Genomic DNA, 18,309 nt, shown 5'->3' with positions numbered 1-18,309 from the left:
CTGCGTTCTGCCTTCAGTACACTGTAAACTGGCTGTTTTCTTTAGAATTTAGACAATTTGAATACCTAAAACCTTGTTCTGGCTTAAAACAAGCAAAGAAACATTTAAATATTTTAAATTTACCCAAAGATCTAACCAGTAACAACATTTCACGCAGTCAAAATGCTTTGAAAACCATTTTTGCATTTCTTAGACTTTCATAGGATGAATGGCGTAGCTTTTGCTGTCGCAGCACCCCCATCAGGCCTGGAGGTGGACACATAACTCTGGTTTGGAGTTTGTCCACTACCAAATGTGGAAGCTCTACAGTATAAAGCATCAGATGTAGCAGGAGACAGAGGGCTAAAAGGCACTGCTTTGTTTTTTTTTGTGATTACACAAAGCTTCTCGGCTAGAGTCTGGGAAGAAAAATAAAGATTTAAGATAATACTAGTATACTCGGTCTTAATTGAGGAACAGCGTTTAGTTCCTTTTGCTGGCGACTCCTTGGTATCCCTGGACGGCAACCTAGAAACCACTGATTATTTATTCATGTTCTCACTGATGATGCCAGTGAAGAAAACTCTGCAAAGCTTGTAGGGAAATGTAAAGACTTTCATGCTGCAAGATTTAAACAAGGCTCTGCGTCCCATTTAGACACGCCGCCTCTAAAATGCTGCCGCAGCCATGAGTTGTTGCAACAACAGAGTGCAAGTCAGTGGCTTTTTAATGCACACTGAAGGCTGCGGCAGCATGTACTTAATAACTCTCCTGTTATTCCTCATTATGTGTCTGGTGGCAGAGCATCGACTAAACTCGTAAAGCTTGTGCAAGCGGCCGGCCGCCGGTTATTTGCGGGGGGACAATGCCGTCCGTCCGCGACAATAAATACAAGATGGGACACAAAGTGGCATCAATACAGGACGTGTAATCATCAAGTCAGGGAGTAAGACACACACACACACACGCGCGCGCGCGCACGCACGCGCACGCACCGAGGCTTCATTACAGCTGACAGATTGTCAATGAGTCGGCCTGCAGTCAGCATCCATCAGCTCCACACCTCTGTCTGCTGATGTTATCGGCTCGAATCCCTCCATCCCTCACCTCCACCGCAGCACAAACAGCTGCTGCGGAAAATCTGACATTTCGTATGTAAACAGCTGCATCCACGCCTGTTAAAATGACGGAGAGGACCGGGACGGGTCTGCATGTTGATTACAGCGGCAGGGAACATGGGTGCACACACACACACACACACACACGCGCGCACACTCGCTTGGTTCCTTACGGGTCCATTAGTGAGGCTGACGGATGGCAGCGCTGCCAGAAAATCCACTCTCCTGCTGCTGCTCTGATCCTGATTGGACCCTCGGATGGTGACAGAGGTGAGGACCGGTCACGTGCTGACACGACGGGGTCAAAGCCCACCCGGCACTCGAGCGACAGGAAATCCGCCATGATATCATTACTGGTTTGTTTTGCAAACCCTGACGTCCCGCACATAGAACTCTGGAAGGGGATCCGCTAACCCAGGACACCTCTGCCTGTCCCACTGTCTACTTAGTGCACTGGTCTTTATGCCCATGCAGGCGCTGTGATCTCCGAAGCCTGAATATGACTGCAGCGTCAGTTTACTGTCTGGGTCAGCAAGAACAGAGCCTGGGTCAGTAGGTCCGACTTTCTGACAGCAGTGTTGAATCCAGCAAAGTTCTGGAGAAGCCACACCTGTTTGCTCCGTGAGGGTGTTGATTAAAAGTCCACTTCCTGTTTCCTTACCGTGCACTTTGCCCAGCACCAGCGACTTGATGGCATTGAATTCTCCGTCGGACGTCAGGTTGAAATCCTCCGCGGCGTTCTGGTCGATCTGAAACAAGCAGCAAATTTCCCCCCCCGCCCCCGAGGTGAGAGGGGCTCTGCTTGTTTTTTGTTTTTTCACCTTTTCACGTTCCGCCTCAGCGACTCAGTCGAGCGACAGGTCACACTTCCTGTAAGCGGCAAAGCTGAAGTATATCAGGGGAAAAGAAAGATTCTCTTTCTCAGCTTGAACAGAAGGGAGAGTCTGATGGGATAAAAAAAACAAAAATTCTAGACGAGATGGCAGACTGGTAGAAGAGATGTTTGTCTGCTGATTCCCTTGTGGCCCAAAACGATTCTTAGGATTGATGAAAACTGAAGTCACATTTCATTGCCTGAAATGCAGTAATTTAGTAGACATGATACTGTCTGAGCCCTTCTGAGGCTTTGGGCACACCAGTTGTGATTTCCAACACCTGGGAATCTTTTTTTTTTTGTCAACCAAAGGGAAGAAACTGGTCGTTTTAAACACAAACACTAGATTGTTTTTACAAAGAAGTTGAAAAAAGACTGAAATTAAAGGGGGAGCAAATGAATAAAAGTGGAGGGCACTAAATGGAACATTCCGTCCAATATGAAACCGTTGAAAGAAATCAAAAGAACACCGAGTTCTTCCAGGCTTCCACGGGTCATTTTTCAGGAGGAAATCAGTAGAGGAGCCGTGCGAGACGCAGTGACCCTGTGCGTCATCGGACTCTGATGATAATTATGCAGACATTCAGGCTTGCGGTCACATGCCATTAACTAGTACTTCATCCTGAGGCCTGCTGCTAACAGGATGAGACACCGGAGCACAAACCAGGCGTCCCTCTGTGTTCCATCTGATGTGCGCCATAGCAGAAACATGAATTGTATAAAACATTGAAAATGAGACCATAAATAATAATTTGACATAACAAGGAATGGATGGAGGAAGGTCAGTTTCAGGCTTGTGCAGCAAGTCTTCTCTTCCTTCGTCTTTAAACAATCTGACGCTTGTGTTTTGTTTCCACATGAGTCTCTGCCTGGTTCGATTTTGATACGATAAACAGCAACATATGGAAGAAGAGGACCATGATTTATACGTGACAGACGAATATTTGTCTTTTCTTAGCGTCTGCCGCCACAGTGAAGACATTCCGTAGCGTTTGATGCTGCCGCTGTTGCGGTCGATGGGCCAAACGCGTCGCACTTGTCGGCCTCTGGAACTGCAGACCTGTTCTGCTCGTGAAACACGCAGTGCATAAAGAGCCCAATAAATGAAGGACGGCAGGTTCTGATGGAGTGTAAAGGGGAGTCTGTCTTCAGTTGCCCCGCTTGACCGTGAGCTTGTGCGTCCATTCAGCCCCTGCACCTCTGCCCTCACCTGCAGCAGCAGCTGGCTCGCCTGCAGAGACACCTCCACCGTCTGTGTCACACACTAGACCTGTCGGACTCGTCTTGGTATACGATGTATTATAGGACATTAAATACTGGGTTGTATCACAAAAGGAGTTGATTCCGTGGAATTAGAGCAAAGCTAGCATGAAATCAAAGAGATAATTCTGCTGTGTGCAAAACATTACGTGAAAAGGGAGCAATACCAAAAGTGTGAGTGTGTGTGTTTACCTGCACAGACACAGAGTGCATCAGCCTTCTGACGGTGACGGTGTGCAGCTGTCCGTTGGCCAGGCTACTCACTCTGCTCCTCAGCACCTCGGCATCTCTGCTGCTGTCCAGCTTGTACCTCACCTCCAGCTTATCTTCACACACACACACACACACACACACACACACACACACACACACACACACACACACACACACACACACACACACACACACACACACACACACGGTTAATCTTTATTCCATTCTTTATCTTTCAATCTTATCACTCTTGAGGCTGTATTTTTCTCTCCTGCTGCTGATGAATGTGTTGTTGAGTGCCCGAGTCAACGCCCCTTTTCATATTAAGAGGATTAGCAGTTCAATAACACGACTCCAAATCTAATTATTTTCACTCGCATACTGAGGATTGCGGGCAGATTTAAGGAACAGCCGCATGCTGTCTTCGACGGTTTTAAGATGCAATTCACAGATTGTCCAGCAGGGAAAAACACAAGTTTGACAGGCTTTATAAGTTTATCACACAGCACCGCTGAGTTATCTGTGATTTGCAGCAAAAATATTCATTCTTTAAATGAAAAGTATTTACTTTGAGAGGTTAGATGGAAGCAAAAAAAAAAGGGCAGAACAAAAAGGGCGGCTGATGTCTACTGTATATGGAACACTTCATATTAAGTGCAGCAACAGCTGTCTGTCATTTCCAGATGCATTAGCCCAGAAAATAATCCATTTACTGTGAATTTAAGATCCTAAGTGCTAATTTTATTGTACGCCTCTATGGCCAAACTTTTGCTTTAAGGTTGAAGTGCCTCCCACTGCTCTTAAAGCCTAACGTTACAACATAATCATTTCATTCAAAACACATCATCGGCCGTCTTCCTCTTCCTTTTCTTTCTTCCCTGTTTCTTTATTCCGCAGAGCGTTGACATGCCAGCCATTAGCAAGCCAGCAAACTTTTTTATTCCCTGGGCATCACTCATCAGGTCTGCGTGATAAGGGGGCCGAACACTTTTTATTTTCAGCCCGAAGACAAAACATAATGGCCGTTCAGTGCCGGACGGATTAAAAGGTAGCCGAGGCTGACAGGGGAAAGTGCTGACGGATCTGGCGAAGCCGCGCAGCGCGACGGACGATGTGGTGGAGGAGGGAGAAGACATCAGGAACAGGAGAGAAAATCAGAGGAGGAGGAGGAGAGCTGAGATTAGAGTGTGTGGGCGGAGAGCGCGGAGGAGAGACAAGATGAAGAGGCTGGACGTGATCTTTGTTCTGAGAATGTGAAAAAGAAAATAAGGGACAACAATAAATAAACAAGTATTTTTTCAAAATAAAACAATAGATTGAGTGTTTAAAGAAAAATCATCTCATCAGAGAAGAAGACAGGAAGTGCCTTGAGTGAGCACCAGTCGAGATTGAAGGCGGCTCCTGAGACTAAAGGCCGAATTCTTGCACCTTTAGACGCTCCAACCTGGTTTCCCAGGAACAATCAGAAGAAAGGAGGAGAAAGGGGCGGAGCTACAGCCAAGGTGGAGCAGTGACGGAAACAGAGATCCACTATTTGAATCCAAAATAGATTTGGAAAATGTTCCACCGGCCCTTCAAAATAAGAGTCGCGCCCTCACCGTGCTTGTTGATGAGCAGGGCCAGGTACTCCCTGTAGTAGGAGCTGACGTAGAGCAGCACGGCCGGACTCTGCTGCGTCCTGAAACTCAGCGACACGTTCTCCGCCCTCAGCGTCACATCCGAGTAGATGGAGGACGGCTCGGCGGCGCCGCTGCTGTTCCTCGCCAACTCGTACGGCTCCTTGAAGGTGTAGCTGACCGACGTCTCTGGCTTGAAGCTGGCCGACACCTCTGGAGGAAAAGGTGAAATGAAATATGTTCTAAAAAGAACTGAAGTAAAGGGCCATAAAAAGACAGTGAGGATTTGTTTGTGCAACACAGGGGAAGATCGAGTCCAAACCAGTATCACAAAGATTTGAACTGAGTGATAAACGCCGTTGGCCATGATCTTGTCCAGAGGAAAACTTTTAAAAAACAAAACTCTCCATCCAGCCAGTGGAGGTTTTTTTTATTATTAATATTTTGGAGTGGCATTGATTTTTCAGTCAATAAGACCGATTCCAGCTCAACCTTCGTGTGTTCTTGTGTGTTTTTAATTGATATAATTGCTGGGATGATTTTAATAGGAGCGGGGACATTCATTTAATATAAAGCACCCAAAAAACTGCAGCCTTGATCGACCGAGCTCCTTCGAACACATTGGAAAAAAGCTGGAAAAAGCAACATTTGTTTATGCGGCACATTTTCCTCAAGGCCAGTTTTTTTTTTAAAAAAAAGCGCTCGGATTCCTCCTCAATCGCCTTCACTGCGGGCTCGGCTGTTTCCAGGAAGAAGTGAGGCCTGACGAACAGTAGAGGGGAGCCTGAGACTGCTGTCCACCACATCCTCACCACCTGCACCCTGGACCAACCAGCTTCCGAGGAGGGACCAGACTGGGACCTGATACGAGGGTGTGGCTTAATGACACAGCTGGACGTGTGAAGACGACATATGAAGGAAAAAGAGTGTTAATGGCTGAGATTTAAATCTTCAGCCATTAACAGTTTGAAGTGCATTCAGCGCATGTGAAGGTTTCCGTTTTGAGTGGCTGCTGTAGGACTGAAATAGCAGAAATGCAGTAAACGTTTCTTGAGCGAGAAACTTTTCAGATTTCAACCCACGCTGCTTGGCTGCTTGGAAAACAAGGAAGAAAAAAAATAATTACAAAGCGACTCGATAACACAAACTCCAGTTCTTCTTAGTTCCCCGACAACTTCTGAACCGACTCCCGGAGATGATTCACTTCCTGCGCAGGAGCTTGTTAAGTGCAGTGGGCGAAGGCGGCCGTTCGGTAGAGCCTTGGCGTTGAGCGGATGACACAGTCTGAGGGCAACGAGTTTAACATCAAACGAGGGACTTAAAGAGAAATCAAAGGGCTGCAATGTGCGCACAGTTGTTTGATGTAGCACGGCGGCTAAGCGCTTCTTGATGAGTGTTAAGTGCATTAAAAGGTTCAGCGGAGTGATGCGAGCTCACACAACCTTTAAATAGCAACGGGGAAAACACCCACACACTCGCTGAGATGAGCAACCCCTGCCTTGACTTTTTAATTGAAGTTACTTGAGTTATGCTAAAGACTTTATATGGGTGTGCGTTGCAAAAAGGTTTTAGTTCTGCTTGGAGCAAAATCTCATCCGGCACGTTTGAAGGTTTGACAGCTGCCGGGAAGCCAAGCTCGCCTACTTTAAGTGCTTTTATTCTGGAAGGCCGTGGACCTTTGACGAGGCGGCGCCCTGCCGTTGACCCTCCAGTTAAGAGGCGCTGCGTTGACGCAGCCACAGGCTCTGAGCCGTCAGTTCTGCGTGGAGCCGACTGCAGTTCAGCCGCAGCCTGAGGGACGGAGTCTGTGTCTTTCCTTCCTCACGCAGCAGCCGGATTCAACCTGCTTGAAATGCCAGGAGGAGCCAATGGATGCAAAGGACGACTCCTGGGTTGTTGCTCACCCTCGGTGGTTAAATATGCAGGACTTCTGATTTTTTCAGAACTGAAGAAGGTTTTGGATGAGAGGTGAAACTTCTTCAAGTTATCAATACTAGTCCAGATTCCTTGACTGACCCTTTAGGACTGTGAGATAAATGCATCCAACAGGCAGAATTACATGTGAAATAAACTGCAGTGCATGAGTGAGCGTCCTGGTTCTGAGTTCCGTCATGTTGCGTTGAATCATAATGGTTCATTCTGATATTGATTCAGAATTAGCTAATTGCAGTAACGGTGAGCCAAAGCGTTTTACTATTGGCCAGTCGTGGCAATACATGCAGGTGTTTAAACAGACCTGTCAGGCAGAGGCTGTCTGAGCCAGAAAACAAGTCATTCTTTCACTCACTGTGCATGAGCAGACTTGTTTCTTCTGAAGAGAATTGTTTGTTTCTGCGACTTGGCAAATGTGGCATCATGATATCAGTCCGCCAAGGTGCAACGGCAAGCTTTGTATGACCAAGCCACAGCAAACAACGACTTTTTAAACTGACAAAGAGCACCTTGGATACTTTTTCAACTCGTACTGTGACATATATTTGAGTTGCCGTGGCTCTCAATCCCCGCTGATGCGCACCTGTGCTGCAGAAGACTCCGGTGTAGGCCGAGGGGCTGCAGTCGCAGCGGAAGGCGCTGTCTCGCTCCAGGCAGCGGCCCTGGTTGCGGCAGAAGGAGCCGTAGCTGCTGCAGTGGCCCGGACAGCTGGCTCGGACCCCCGGCGTGATCCTGGCCCTCTCCTCCAGGTCCAGCGTGACCCCGTTCAGCTGCAGGGAGCGGATGCAGCCCCGGAAGCCCTTCTGCCTGGACGCCGTGCCGCCTGGAAACGCAAACGTGGAGAGTCTGTGAGATCAGAGTCAGATAAAGATACGACAAACGCTCCCCGAGTCTCTTCGATGCATTTCTTCCCACTCCAGCTTGAAGCTCCAAACTGTCGAAACCCTCCCCACGAAATGGCACGGGAATGAAAAAAAGCAATGAGGCAACAAACTGTAGGTGGGAAATGAGATGAGAAGAAGGGAGAACTTTCATCATCCGTCTTTCAGAGATGCCTCGCTCTCATCGTTGGAGCTGTTGCCAGCTCCACACATGCCGTTTCTGCTCACACGTCCGCTCAGTGCGGCATGAAAAGTCGATTTCTTTCAGTTTCAATCCAAAAACCCCCTCCCACTCCCCGCTCTCAAACAATCTACAGAGACATACGTGCACGTTGTCAAATGGAAGGAAAATGACAACATCAGAAGAACATCATCGCCTTTCGGGGGCACACCAAGACCTGGTATGAGCTGTAACAGCAGGACTTTGTCCCTTACAGTCTGTCAGATTGCAAATTCAGTTTTTTTTTTTTTCTGAACACTTCGGAGTCGATGGTGTCCAGCTGCTCAGCGGCGGCAGGTTTTGTCTGTGTCGTCCTTTCATTTCCGTCCTGCTAATTATCCAACCACGGGGTCGTGGAGTGCAAAAGCACCGCCGAGACGGATGTTGCATAAAGACAAAGTTCTTTAATTAAGAGTTCACACTTGACTTTCAAGTTTTAACTTTCAACCCCCAATTTTCAATCAAAGTTTGTTGACCCTGTGACCCTGAGTGCAGGAATAAGCAGGTTTAGAAGATGGATGGCTAGATGAAAGCTTGTTGAACTAAAGACTGAAAATGAAAACAAAAGAAGAAATGCAGCTGACACATAATTTCAGCTCCATCGCAACAAGCTCTGCCCATGTTTCCCACACGTGAATCCCCCAAATACTTGTTTTGCAGGTTGGAAAACTTTTTGGATTGTTTTTCTCCCATATTTTGGCACCCTCTTCTCTATTTTCCAGCGCAATGCAGTGAAGTTGATCGAATTCAGCAGTGAGCGTAACGAGGAACCTCAGGTGGGAGGATCAGAAGGGTGAACAGAGGATGAAAAACACACACTCAGTCCACGTTTGACCATCAGTGACACTTTCATTATCAGGTCCGACCTGCAGCTCTAACAAGGCGGCCACAGCTTCCTCTGTGAGCAAAAGATCACAAGGCCAGAAGCGGCAAGGTAACACAGGCCCCGCCACAAACAGGAAAACAATCAGCCAAACGCAGCTCAAAGGGGGAGTCAAAGGCAATAGCGTCGGCCACAATGCACAAAGAGCCACGGACCTGAAGGCACGACGGAAAAACACGTCGGTCTCCGGAGTGGAGCGACTTCAAGCGCGCAGGCGGCGCAGCATCCTGTGCTCAGGGTGGCGAGGGAACATGAAAGCCGAGACAATAAAAAGATTAACGATCAAAGGTTGAGTCGCACTAAAACTCATTACCGCTCCTGCAGTCTGCTATCAGCTAGAAAGCGATGCACTATTGACAAGTTGGGGTAGAAGTAAAAAACAAAAACAAAACCACAAACAAAAAACCTCCCCACACTCTAACATGGATCAACTCATTCGGATCTCCATTAGCGGGTATGAAAAAAAAAAAGTGGCTGAGCAGTGGCCGCCCTCTCCTCTCAGAATGCAGAACACGAAGACGTAAACGGCTGCTTATCTCCTCCAACCAGGCAACACAACAAGTGCTGCTCGCAACAGATGCAAAACTGCCTCGCTGGGAGATTTATACATGTTTTTTGTTTTTTTTCCTTGCGTCAGGCAACAAAGAAAACGTTCCAAAAGGAAAAAGAAAAACAACAACAACAAAAAGCAAACCTATCATCCATAAATCCATGTGGGCCAGTGAAAGGGGGATATTAATGGAAACAATGTGATTTGTTGCCTTGTAAATCTGCATGAGGAACAATGCAGAAAAAAAACAAAAAACATACAAGACGAAATATGGACAATAATTTTCCAGGCTGCGGCTGCGGCAGCATAGTTTATTAATCCAAAGTGACTCATAAATCTGCGGAGTTAAAAACGCAGCGTGCTGTAATCGATCCGATGGGAAAGCATCTGTGCAAGTAGACATCTAAACAAAAACTCTTTTGCATAAATCCGTCAGGATTAACGGCGCAAGTTGCAAAACGATAGTGTGGACTTTAAATTCACCAAATGCAAATCATGTCGCACTTGCTATTTATTAGATTCACGACACATGAACCATAAATAAACATGACATTGAACATGAAATTTGTATACTCCCGGGTTCTTTTGTTTTAAGCTGCAGAAGAAACTGCCACGACCATCAACCAGTGCGTACCCACGATCCCCTGCACTGTCGATGAGAGTTTAACTGTATTCTGAGGGGGAAAAAAAATATACTACACACTAAAGTGCAAATCTTTTCAATGAGGGACCAGAACATGTCTTGATTGTCATGGCAGGGAGATTTATCATCAGCAGAATCTTGACACTGTGTATAAATGAATACTTCAATGCGCCCTGCAGTCGACATAAATATCACATTGTGGACTCAGACGTATCAGCTCACCGTGCAACTCAGTTATCGCGACATCCAGCCTTTTCTGCTCCAAACATGCGTGACCTGGAGTGTGGCGGCGCGTTTCCAGCCACAAAATAAACCCATTAGGCCCAGTCCAGCGAGCTGCGCAGCCCACTGACCTCAGAGCAGCGTATCAGCGCTCCACACTCAGCCAATCAATATTCACCTCAGCTTCTTCTGCTGCTGTTGTCGCCGCCTGCTTGTTGTTCCAGCATGGTGTGTGTGTGTGTGTGTGTGTGTTTGCTGATTATATTTGCAGAATGATAAAGCCTGCAGTTGAATTATGGATTTCCTGCGGAGCGGCGCTGAGGTCAAACAGAGGATTCCACTCATCGAGGTGTGCGAATGGGGCTGAGAAATGGAATCACGTGACCTCCCAATTACTCCCACTATAGGACTGTTTTATTTATAGACCCCACTGACACAAACGGCATCACACGATCTCTACTTTACATTAGTGCTCCGTCATGCGTGCTTTATTTATCAAACCCAGCCACCGCTCACTGGTCAGAAACCTTCGACTCAGCGCTTTCGCGGCCGATAGCATCGAACGGTATCGAGCCAGCAGCACAAAAGCAATTTAAACGGTCCGGGCTTGCTTTGCGGTAGGAAGTTAAACCTGCTTCTTTCCTCCTACATGGCGGGATCTCAGTGGTGAGACGGTTAAACAGTGAGGCCCCATGTGTGGACGCACGGACTGGACGACGAGAAGCAGCCGAGTCATGTCGCGTTAGCGTTACCTTTGTCTGTTTGCGGCTGTTTGTCGTGCAGCGGAGGAGATTCAGGTGGATTGAGATGACCGTGCCAGTTGACAAGGAGCAGGAGAACAGCACACACACTTTCCTCAAGTGTAAGAAGGGGATGCCTGTGTAAACTGTGGCTTATTTAAAATGTGCTATTCTGAGTTGTTATTATTTTTTTTTGAAAAAGTTGTGTCTTCTAATGCGGCAAAGGCATGAAGTTCACCTCCAGCCTTTGCTTATTCAGCTGTAATGAGCTGTTTCACCAGCAACTTACCCCAGCAGCCAAGAGACACAAAGAGCGCTGGAAACAAAACGGTTCCAGATTCTTCACTGAAGTACCACTTCACTTTTTTTTTCAGTACTAAAGAAAGGAAAGTTTTTCGCCTGTTCAGTTGAGGATGAAAAAAAAAACTTTCCTAAACTTCTGAGATCAAGCATCTCTCTCGAGAAGCCGAGGAGACAAATGCATTAAAGTGGAGCTTCTCCGGAGAGTAGAACTTATATAAGAAACCTTTTTCCAAACAAAACAGCAGTTTCGAGGGAACACACAAAACAGAAACACCGAGGGGGGGGGGGGGGGGGTAGAGAGGGGAGTTCTCTCACCAATGAACAGCTGGGAGTTGAGCTGCAGGTGGAAGTGTCCGTCGGCGGGAGCCTCCTGCGTCACAACGGGAAGCTCGTCCAGCCGGAGCGACGCCTCCTTGACGTTCCGCTCGGCTCGGACCCGGTGCCAGCGGTCGTCGTTCAGCGGGACGGCAGACTGGACGCGGACCTCCAGCGGCCCGTTGCCCACGTCGAAGGAGAAGACCACCTGGCTGGAGGCTGAGGGCAGGAAATGACAAGAGCGATCGGATAATGAGAAAATGAAATGTTGCATTAATGTTGAGCGAAGCACGCAGAACAACAGAACAAGCAATGACGAATCTTGCACTTTTTTTTGCAATTTGGAACACTTAAAAAGTCAAAACTGTCAGGACACTTATTGTAGCCTCACAGCTTATAATAATGAGAACAATACATTTAGGTCTGCAATCAACCAAAATCCTTTGTGGAGGAAAAATGCAGCTGCCGCAGACAGCAATCAGTGATCATGGGTTATTTACTGCAGATGTCGCGGAGACAGACAGACGACATGCCGTAGTGACAAGCTGTTTGTTCACAGACACGACAAAGAAGAGAAAGAAGTGGTGTGAATCTCCCATTTATAGTTGCGTATAATAACCTCATTGCTGCAGTCTGTCTGTGGACCTGCCAGATGAACAAGTGGGAATGAAAAAAAACAAAAACTGGAGCTTTAACAAGCAGGTAGGTTGGACTGGAGGTGCACTGAGACCCGGAGCGCAGATGAGGGGGTTTAATTACTATTTTGCAGCCAAACAACAACAACAACAGGAGCAGCAGTAGCAGCAGCAGCAGCAGCACAAAAGCCAGCTGAGCCCCCCGACTGCAATTCTCACAGGATGACAACAAACAAGGAGTCTGGCAAGATTTGATGTCCTGATTACACTGAGAAGTTAAAGCACGAAAGGCAAAGGAGTCAAAACGGGAAAACTTGAACTTCACAGCTGGAACAAGTCACCGCTGCCCATTGAAAGTAACGTCTACAAAGATCAGAGTCTCAGGAGTCAGTGAGTTCAAAGCTGTTCGCACCGAATCTAAAGTTGCAGTGGAAATGACTCTGTGAGACTTTCTGCTGTGGTCCAGATCCTCCACTGGTGGCTAGAAGTTGGCTCGACAGTTGACTGCCAATCAATCAATTTAGTCTGATTGTACAATTTTAACAAAAGTGTAAACAATGCCAGAGCAGCGCTGGACTCGCTGAGCACGGCCTCATTGCGCTCCTGTTTCAGCACCGCAGACAGCTCCATTCTCCTTGTCGCCACAAGTCCAGCACCGCGGTCAGCTCCCCGAGACCGTTTCCAAACTCCACCCTCCAACAACAGCCAACCATCATCCCTCATTTTTAGCTGCTGTTGGAGGGAGCGGATGCATCACCACTGGGGAGGGAGAGCAGAACAAGATGAAACAATATCCCGGCACCCTCCAGTCGAGGCACTTTGGAAATTGTTCTGGGGCTGCAGAACCATTCAAAGGAAGCTTGTTACGCTGGAGCGTGGAAGTGTTCCTAGCTGGAACAAGCCCAGCGTGAGTGATTTCCCCCGAGGAGATGGAGGCAGTTAATGTCGGTGTATTACGTTCTTTGAGTACATTCAAATCCCAACTCCCCGAGAAAATGCATCACAAAGGGCAAGCAAAACAAGCTAACAGTGAGGAGCTTCAGCACAACACTTTACACTGATCTTTAACGGCTTTGGCTACCGTGAGAACGAGGACGGTGCGTTGGCTTTGGGGACTTTTCTTTTCTCTTGAATTGAGCAGCATATGGTGGGCCATAAACATACACCAGGAACATTTCCATGGCGCTCGTAAACTAAACAACACTCAGCCGGTTATTACCGTCACGATATAAAAAAATGGCACCGTTTGAGTTACACCAGGGAGACAAATTAATGAAGGGTCAAGACTAAAAGGTCTCGAACGCCTCATAAAACTTCGGATTAAACACGAAGGGCAACAAAAAATAAGAAACAAGACTCTGTGTGCTGTGAACAGCAGGGTCTCGTACCGAGGAATAAACGGTCGCGGCAGAGTAGCGCTGGGCTGTAAATTTGGCCTAAAAGAGAAAAAAAAAATGGAAAATGGAGTAAAAATCTAGTGGTGGAAAATCTACTCACAGCTCAGCTCGATGCGGATGAAGTCTTGGATTCCCAGGTTTTCCAGGAAGACGCCGGAGGAGGCGGTGGTCTTGAACAGGAAGGAGATGTCGGCGCTCAGCTCTCCGTGGAAGGTGGGGAAGTGGAGGTACGACGTCTCCTTGTCGAAAAAGGCTGCGTTCCAGAAATTCTCTGAGAAAACCAAACGGGAGGAAGAGAGCGTTTGGCCTTGTCGCCAGGTGGGGGCTTAGAGGATTCAGACACTTACTGTCGCCGTGGCAGAGGAGCGGCCCCACCCTGTAGGCCGCCTCGGAACCTGACCTCTGGACGTCACCCAGCATCAAAGAGCGGACCGGGAGGTTCTCCTTGTCGGTGAGCAGACCCGCGTCCTGGGTCCTGCAGGGGTGGAACGTTGAAAAAGTACAAAAAGAGACAAGCAAGGAAGGATTAAACATTGACTGAAATGCAAAACTGTGTCACATTTGGATTAAATTGTTGGTGCGCTTTTTTTTTTCCCACCCAGGTGTTGCATCACTGATGCGTCGTAGGTAGAAACTCAATGATGCAAACCTCTCACTGAGTAGGTGCAATCGCCGATTCGTTCCAGAACTGACTTCCAACTGTCCTGACAGTCGACGTTCATTCCGGCAGCCACGTCAGAACATTGCGCGTCGTGCTCTTTCACAAACCCACACTGACTTTAAGCACCTGAGCCGATCCACACGTCAGCCTCTTTGTCGAGGAAAGTTGCTCATGAAAATAAATACTGAAGCTGCAAGCCAAGAGCGTCTGAAGACTGATGAAAAATTTAAGGGCGGCTGCGGCAGCTCCGTCTGTAAAAATAGAGCTGCGGTGCCGCGAGGAGTTTGGAGAAAAGACAGGAAGCAAATGAAGCAAAAGAAAAGAAAAAACTTACAAGAGGTGGAAAGGTTGGGAAGTGTTTTTCTTTTATTCTTTGCTCATGTTGCCAGAGTTGAAATGTCCTTTGGTTAACTGCCAAAGTTAAACATTAACAAGTTCTCCCTGTTGTAAAATTGCACGCCTTCGTGTGCACCAGAGAGAAAAGGGCTCAGACTGGGAGAAGCGTTCTCTGAGATTCCACTTTTTGTCCAACGACCGCCCTTAATATCGCATCAGAATAAAAATAAATAAATAAATAAATAAATACGTTTTGGTTAATTGCTGATCATTTGAAGGGTTTCTTTCTGATCGTCAACCATAAATAAATCTGCAATGAATATTTCGTCATTGGCGGCAAACAGCAAGTTGCTGTTACTTATTACAGAGAGATGCCATAGGTGAGAAAAAAATAAATAAATAATGGCCACCAAATAGTAAATCATGACCATATGAAGTTTAAAACAACATTTATTTTTCCCCCTAATGGCACCCACTGTATGCTGCAATAAAGTGTGCCTGGTAATTCTGGTAAAAGTACAGAGAGGTGAATAAAAAGCAGCGGCTACCACTCTGCGCGGTCGGCGTCACAGTTGCAGTAGTGCTGTGGGTCCACGCAGTCGCCCTGCAGGCCGCACACACACTGCTGGCTGCCGGGCTGAGCTCCGCCCCAGTAGGTCTGCACCCGGCCGGGACCAGGACCGCCCATCCACCAGCTGAACGGAGAGCCCTCTGGAGGACACGTACATGAATTACAACGGATACTGACCCCTGGGGTTGGGGGGTGGGGGGGTGGGTGGGTGGGGTGGAAATCATCTCTGTCGCAGTCACCTGGAGTGTTGAGGAGGCGGGACTTCCTGCAGCGGTAGGACAGCTCCTGCTCGCAGTGCTCTGATTGGCCGATGGCGGCCAATAACTGCTTGTCCTCGGTGGAGTAGTCAAAGTGGACGGACTGCTGCTTGGCGCCCGGCGACGGTCGGACTCTGGTGAGCTCCGTGTTGTTGTGCTGGATCACCATCCACGCCTTCTCCTCTGCAGACAGACAGGAACAAACCTCAGCGTCATCACTGCAAACAATACAAAAAGTGGCCTCACGCAAGTCAAGCCCTCTTATTCATTGAAATGAGGATGAAGCCCATCGAGGAGACAATTGTATGTAATAATAAACTTCAGGGACATGAGATTTATTTTCCGCTGCAGGCGGCCTCGATCAGCAGAGGATCACAGACCCAGATTGGACTGTTTACATTTTTTCTTTCCTCGTAATTCCATCTTTACTCGCACAATCACTTCAACTGCCATAGTTCCTGCCATCTGGACGTCATGTGACATGAGAATCATCATGTCACATGAGAATCATCATGTCACGGCAAACCACCTAAAATATTAGTAAGAAAACAACAAAAAAAAAACAACAGCTGTGTCTCCATCATAAACTAAACTGAACTAAAATGATTGGAGGTGCGTGTGTGCCACCTGTCATGTTGCAGTAGACCGGCTGCGGCCCGATTGGTCCGCTGCCGTCCACGTCGATGTAGAAATGTCCCGAGGTGTTGCCACTGTGCTTGTACGCCTCGCAGGACTGCTCGTACACGGCTGGGGGGTGCAGGTCGGGTGGGGTGGGGTGGGGTGGGGTGGGGGGGCAGTCGTGGCAATAACAACAGCAACAACAACAATTAGATCATCAGCAGAAATCAGCTGACAGACAGCAGGAGTATTACAGCCACAGCCTCGTCTGTTTGTATCCAGGCCGAAGAGGGTTTCTGCTTTTTCGGCTGCGGCGTCTCGTCTCTGCAGAGGACAGCGCTGGCTGATGGGAGTTCTATTATTTTAACAACTCGATAAACAAACCTCCACATCTTCATCGAGGCTTGGGGCGTCCCGTCTTCACTGCCGCAATAAATCCAGACTCACATCTTTGTGTCTCACAGTGTTAAGCTCGTTTGTTTGTTTTATCCGCTCCTCAGCAGTCGGGGATCTTTCACTCGTCAATTCAGCATCACAACAGCAGCGAGATGAGCCGGGAGCCATGTGGGATGCCGCGAATCTCACTTGTGACCATTTTAATCGTTCATTAATGGCCAGTTTTGTCACGACTGGGTCTTTGCTTTGCGCAGTCACACACAAGAAGGTAAAGTGAGCCTGAAAACTGCTCTATTTACTTATTCAAAAGAAATAATATATACACCCTCCTCGTCCAAAGGCCAACATAAAAGACGCTATTACGAACAATTTGCAGCAGCTGCAGCGAGAAACGGAAGCACAAGATGCTGTAATTGCTGAGCCTGAAAAGTGGGGCAGAGGTGAAACTTGTTCTGCGCTCCACCAAAAAACCTCCCGCCTGTGAGAGGCAACGAGGAAAACGCAGTCGCCAGTAAGAAAAAACACACAAAAAAAAACCTCGCTCAATTTGTCTGTTTTTATGATCCTCCCTTTTCTCGCTCCGTTAATATTATTTTAACGCTGCGGGTCCATTTTATTTTTTGTGCCTTTGCTGCCTCGCCCCAACACGAAATTGAAAGAGCAAATGAAAATAAAAAGTAGTTCATCGTCTGAAATGTACAAATTTCCACCACTCTATCCAAATTTACAACTTAATGTTTTGCACTTGCGCTCCAACTTCTGCTCTGCTGTAGGAAAAAAAGCATCTATAACAGGCTGATCCATAATGCATTTGAAGTGAAAAAAAAACCCCACCATGAATAATGTGCGATGTAGTGTGATGAAATAAGGAAAAAGAACGGAAAGGTTGACAAACTTATTCTACTCTTGCACTAAAACAAATCAAAACCTCCAATGCACGGCAGACTACTCAACATCTTGTGCAACTAGCAAATGCTGAGAACTTACTTTAAATGCCTTTGAAGGGAAACATCTCCTCCATCTGAGGATTCACAGCGGGGAGGAAATCCATCTAGTTCCCACAGTGTGCGTGTGTGGTGTCCTCCCAGTATCGAGGAGAACAATTAGGTTCAAAATGCTGTTGTTAACATTGCGTTTCCCGCCAAAACATCCACTATAGCCTCCCAGGCAGGAGCGACATCAATGGCTGATACTCTGCATGCTACAGTGGACAGTGTGGTTGAAAGCATTGCCATTTCCAAACAATGGGGCATTCTTACATGGAATACGGAGGCTGGTTATTTTCTTCTGCTGAGGCTCATTATCACTGCAGGCTTCAACTGCACTGGTCTAACTCAGCCCCTCTGTGAAACTCAAGGAAGGTGAGATGGAATAGAAAATCATTTCAAAGACGTTGTAGAAAACGGTGTGAAATATTGCGTTAACACTTCATCACGCGGATTGATCACAGCTAAGAAACTAATTTTGACGTGTTGGAAATGGGAAAGAGGTGCCGACACTGAAAACAACAAGTTGACAGACACCTTATGTATATGTAGGGGAGGTGGGCAGTGGCTTTTTGGAGTAAAATCTCGTGGAGTTTTTTCTCTTTTTTGAAGGGGTTCATTATGTTTTCCATAATGAACAAAAGTGCCCTGTACCATACCACTTGGTTTTCCTTTCATAAAAACATTTGAAACAACACAACGT

At 47.3% G+C, this 18,309-nt stretch overlaps 1 protein-coding gene across 2 annotated transcripts in view; it reads right to left on the bottom strand.

Annotated features, from left to right (window-relative positions):
* The window catches only part of LOC142885627 (contactin-associated protein-like 4), a 68,104-nt gene that overhangs the window by 3,250 nt on the left and 46,545 nt on the right, over window positions 1-18,309 (bottom strand). For both annotated transcript variants that reach the window (XM_076022285.1, XM_076022284.1), the window contains exons 12-21: window positions 16,234-16,353; window positions 15,589-15,789; window positions 15,327-15,489; window positions 14,129-14,256; window positions 13,882-14,052; window positions 11,750-11,968; window positions 7,576-7,815; window positions 5,043-5,273; window positions 3,424-3,557; window positions 1,759-1,846 (exon numbers count right to left, since the gene is read on the bottom strand). In XM_076022285.1, the coding sequence (XP_075878400.1) occupies window positions 1,759-1,846; window positions 3,424-3,557; window positions 5,043-5,273; window positions 7,576-7,815; window positions 11,750-11,968; window positions 13,882-14,052; window positions 14,129-14,256; window positions 15,327-15,489; window positions 15,589-15,789; window positions 16,234-16,353 (1,695 nt within the window). The remainder of the gene's footprint in view (window positions 1-1,758; window positions 1,847-3,423; window positions 3,558-5,042; window positions 5,274-7,575; window positions 7,816-11,749; window positions 11,969-13,881; window positions 14,053-14,128; window positions 14,257-15,326; window positions 15,490-15,588; window positions 15,790-16,233; window positions 16,354-18,309) is intronic.

This window comes from Nelusetta ayraudi, unplaced genomic scaffold (assembly GCF_046127955.1).
Source record: "Nelusetta ayraudi isolate G7.1 ecotype Tasmania unplaced genomic scaffold, CSIRO-AGI_Nayr_v1 ptg000011l, whole genome shotgun sequence".
Lineage (NCBI taxonomy): Eukaryota > Metazoa > Chordata > Actinopteri > Tetraodontiformes > Monacanthidae > Nelusetta > Nelusetta ayraudi.
The sequence above is the reverse complement of the archived record's forward strand: the minus strand, read 5'-3'. Positions and strand labels throughout refer to the sequence as shown.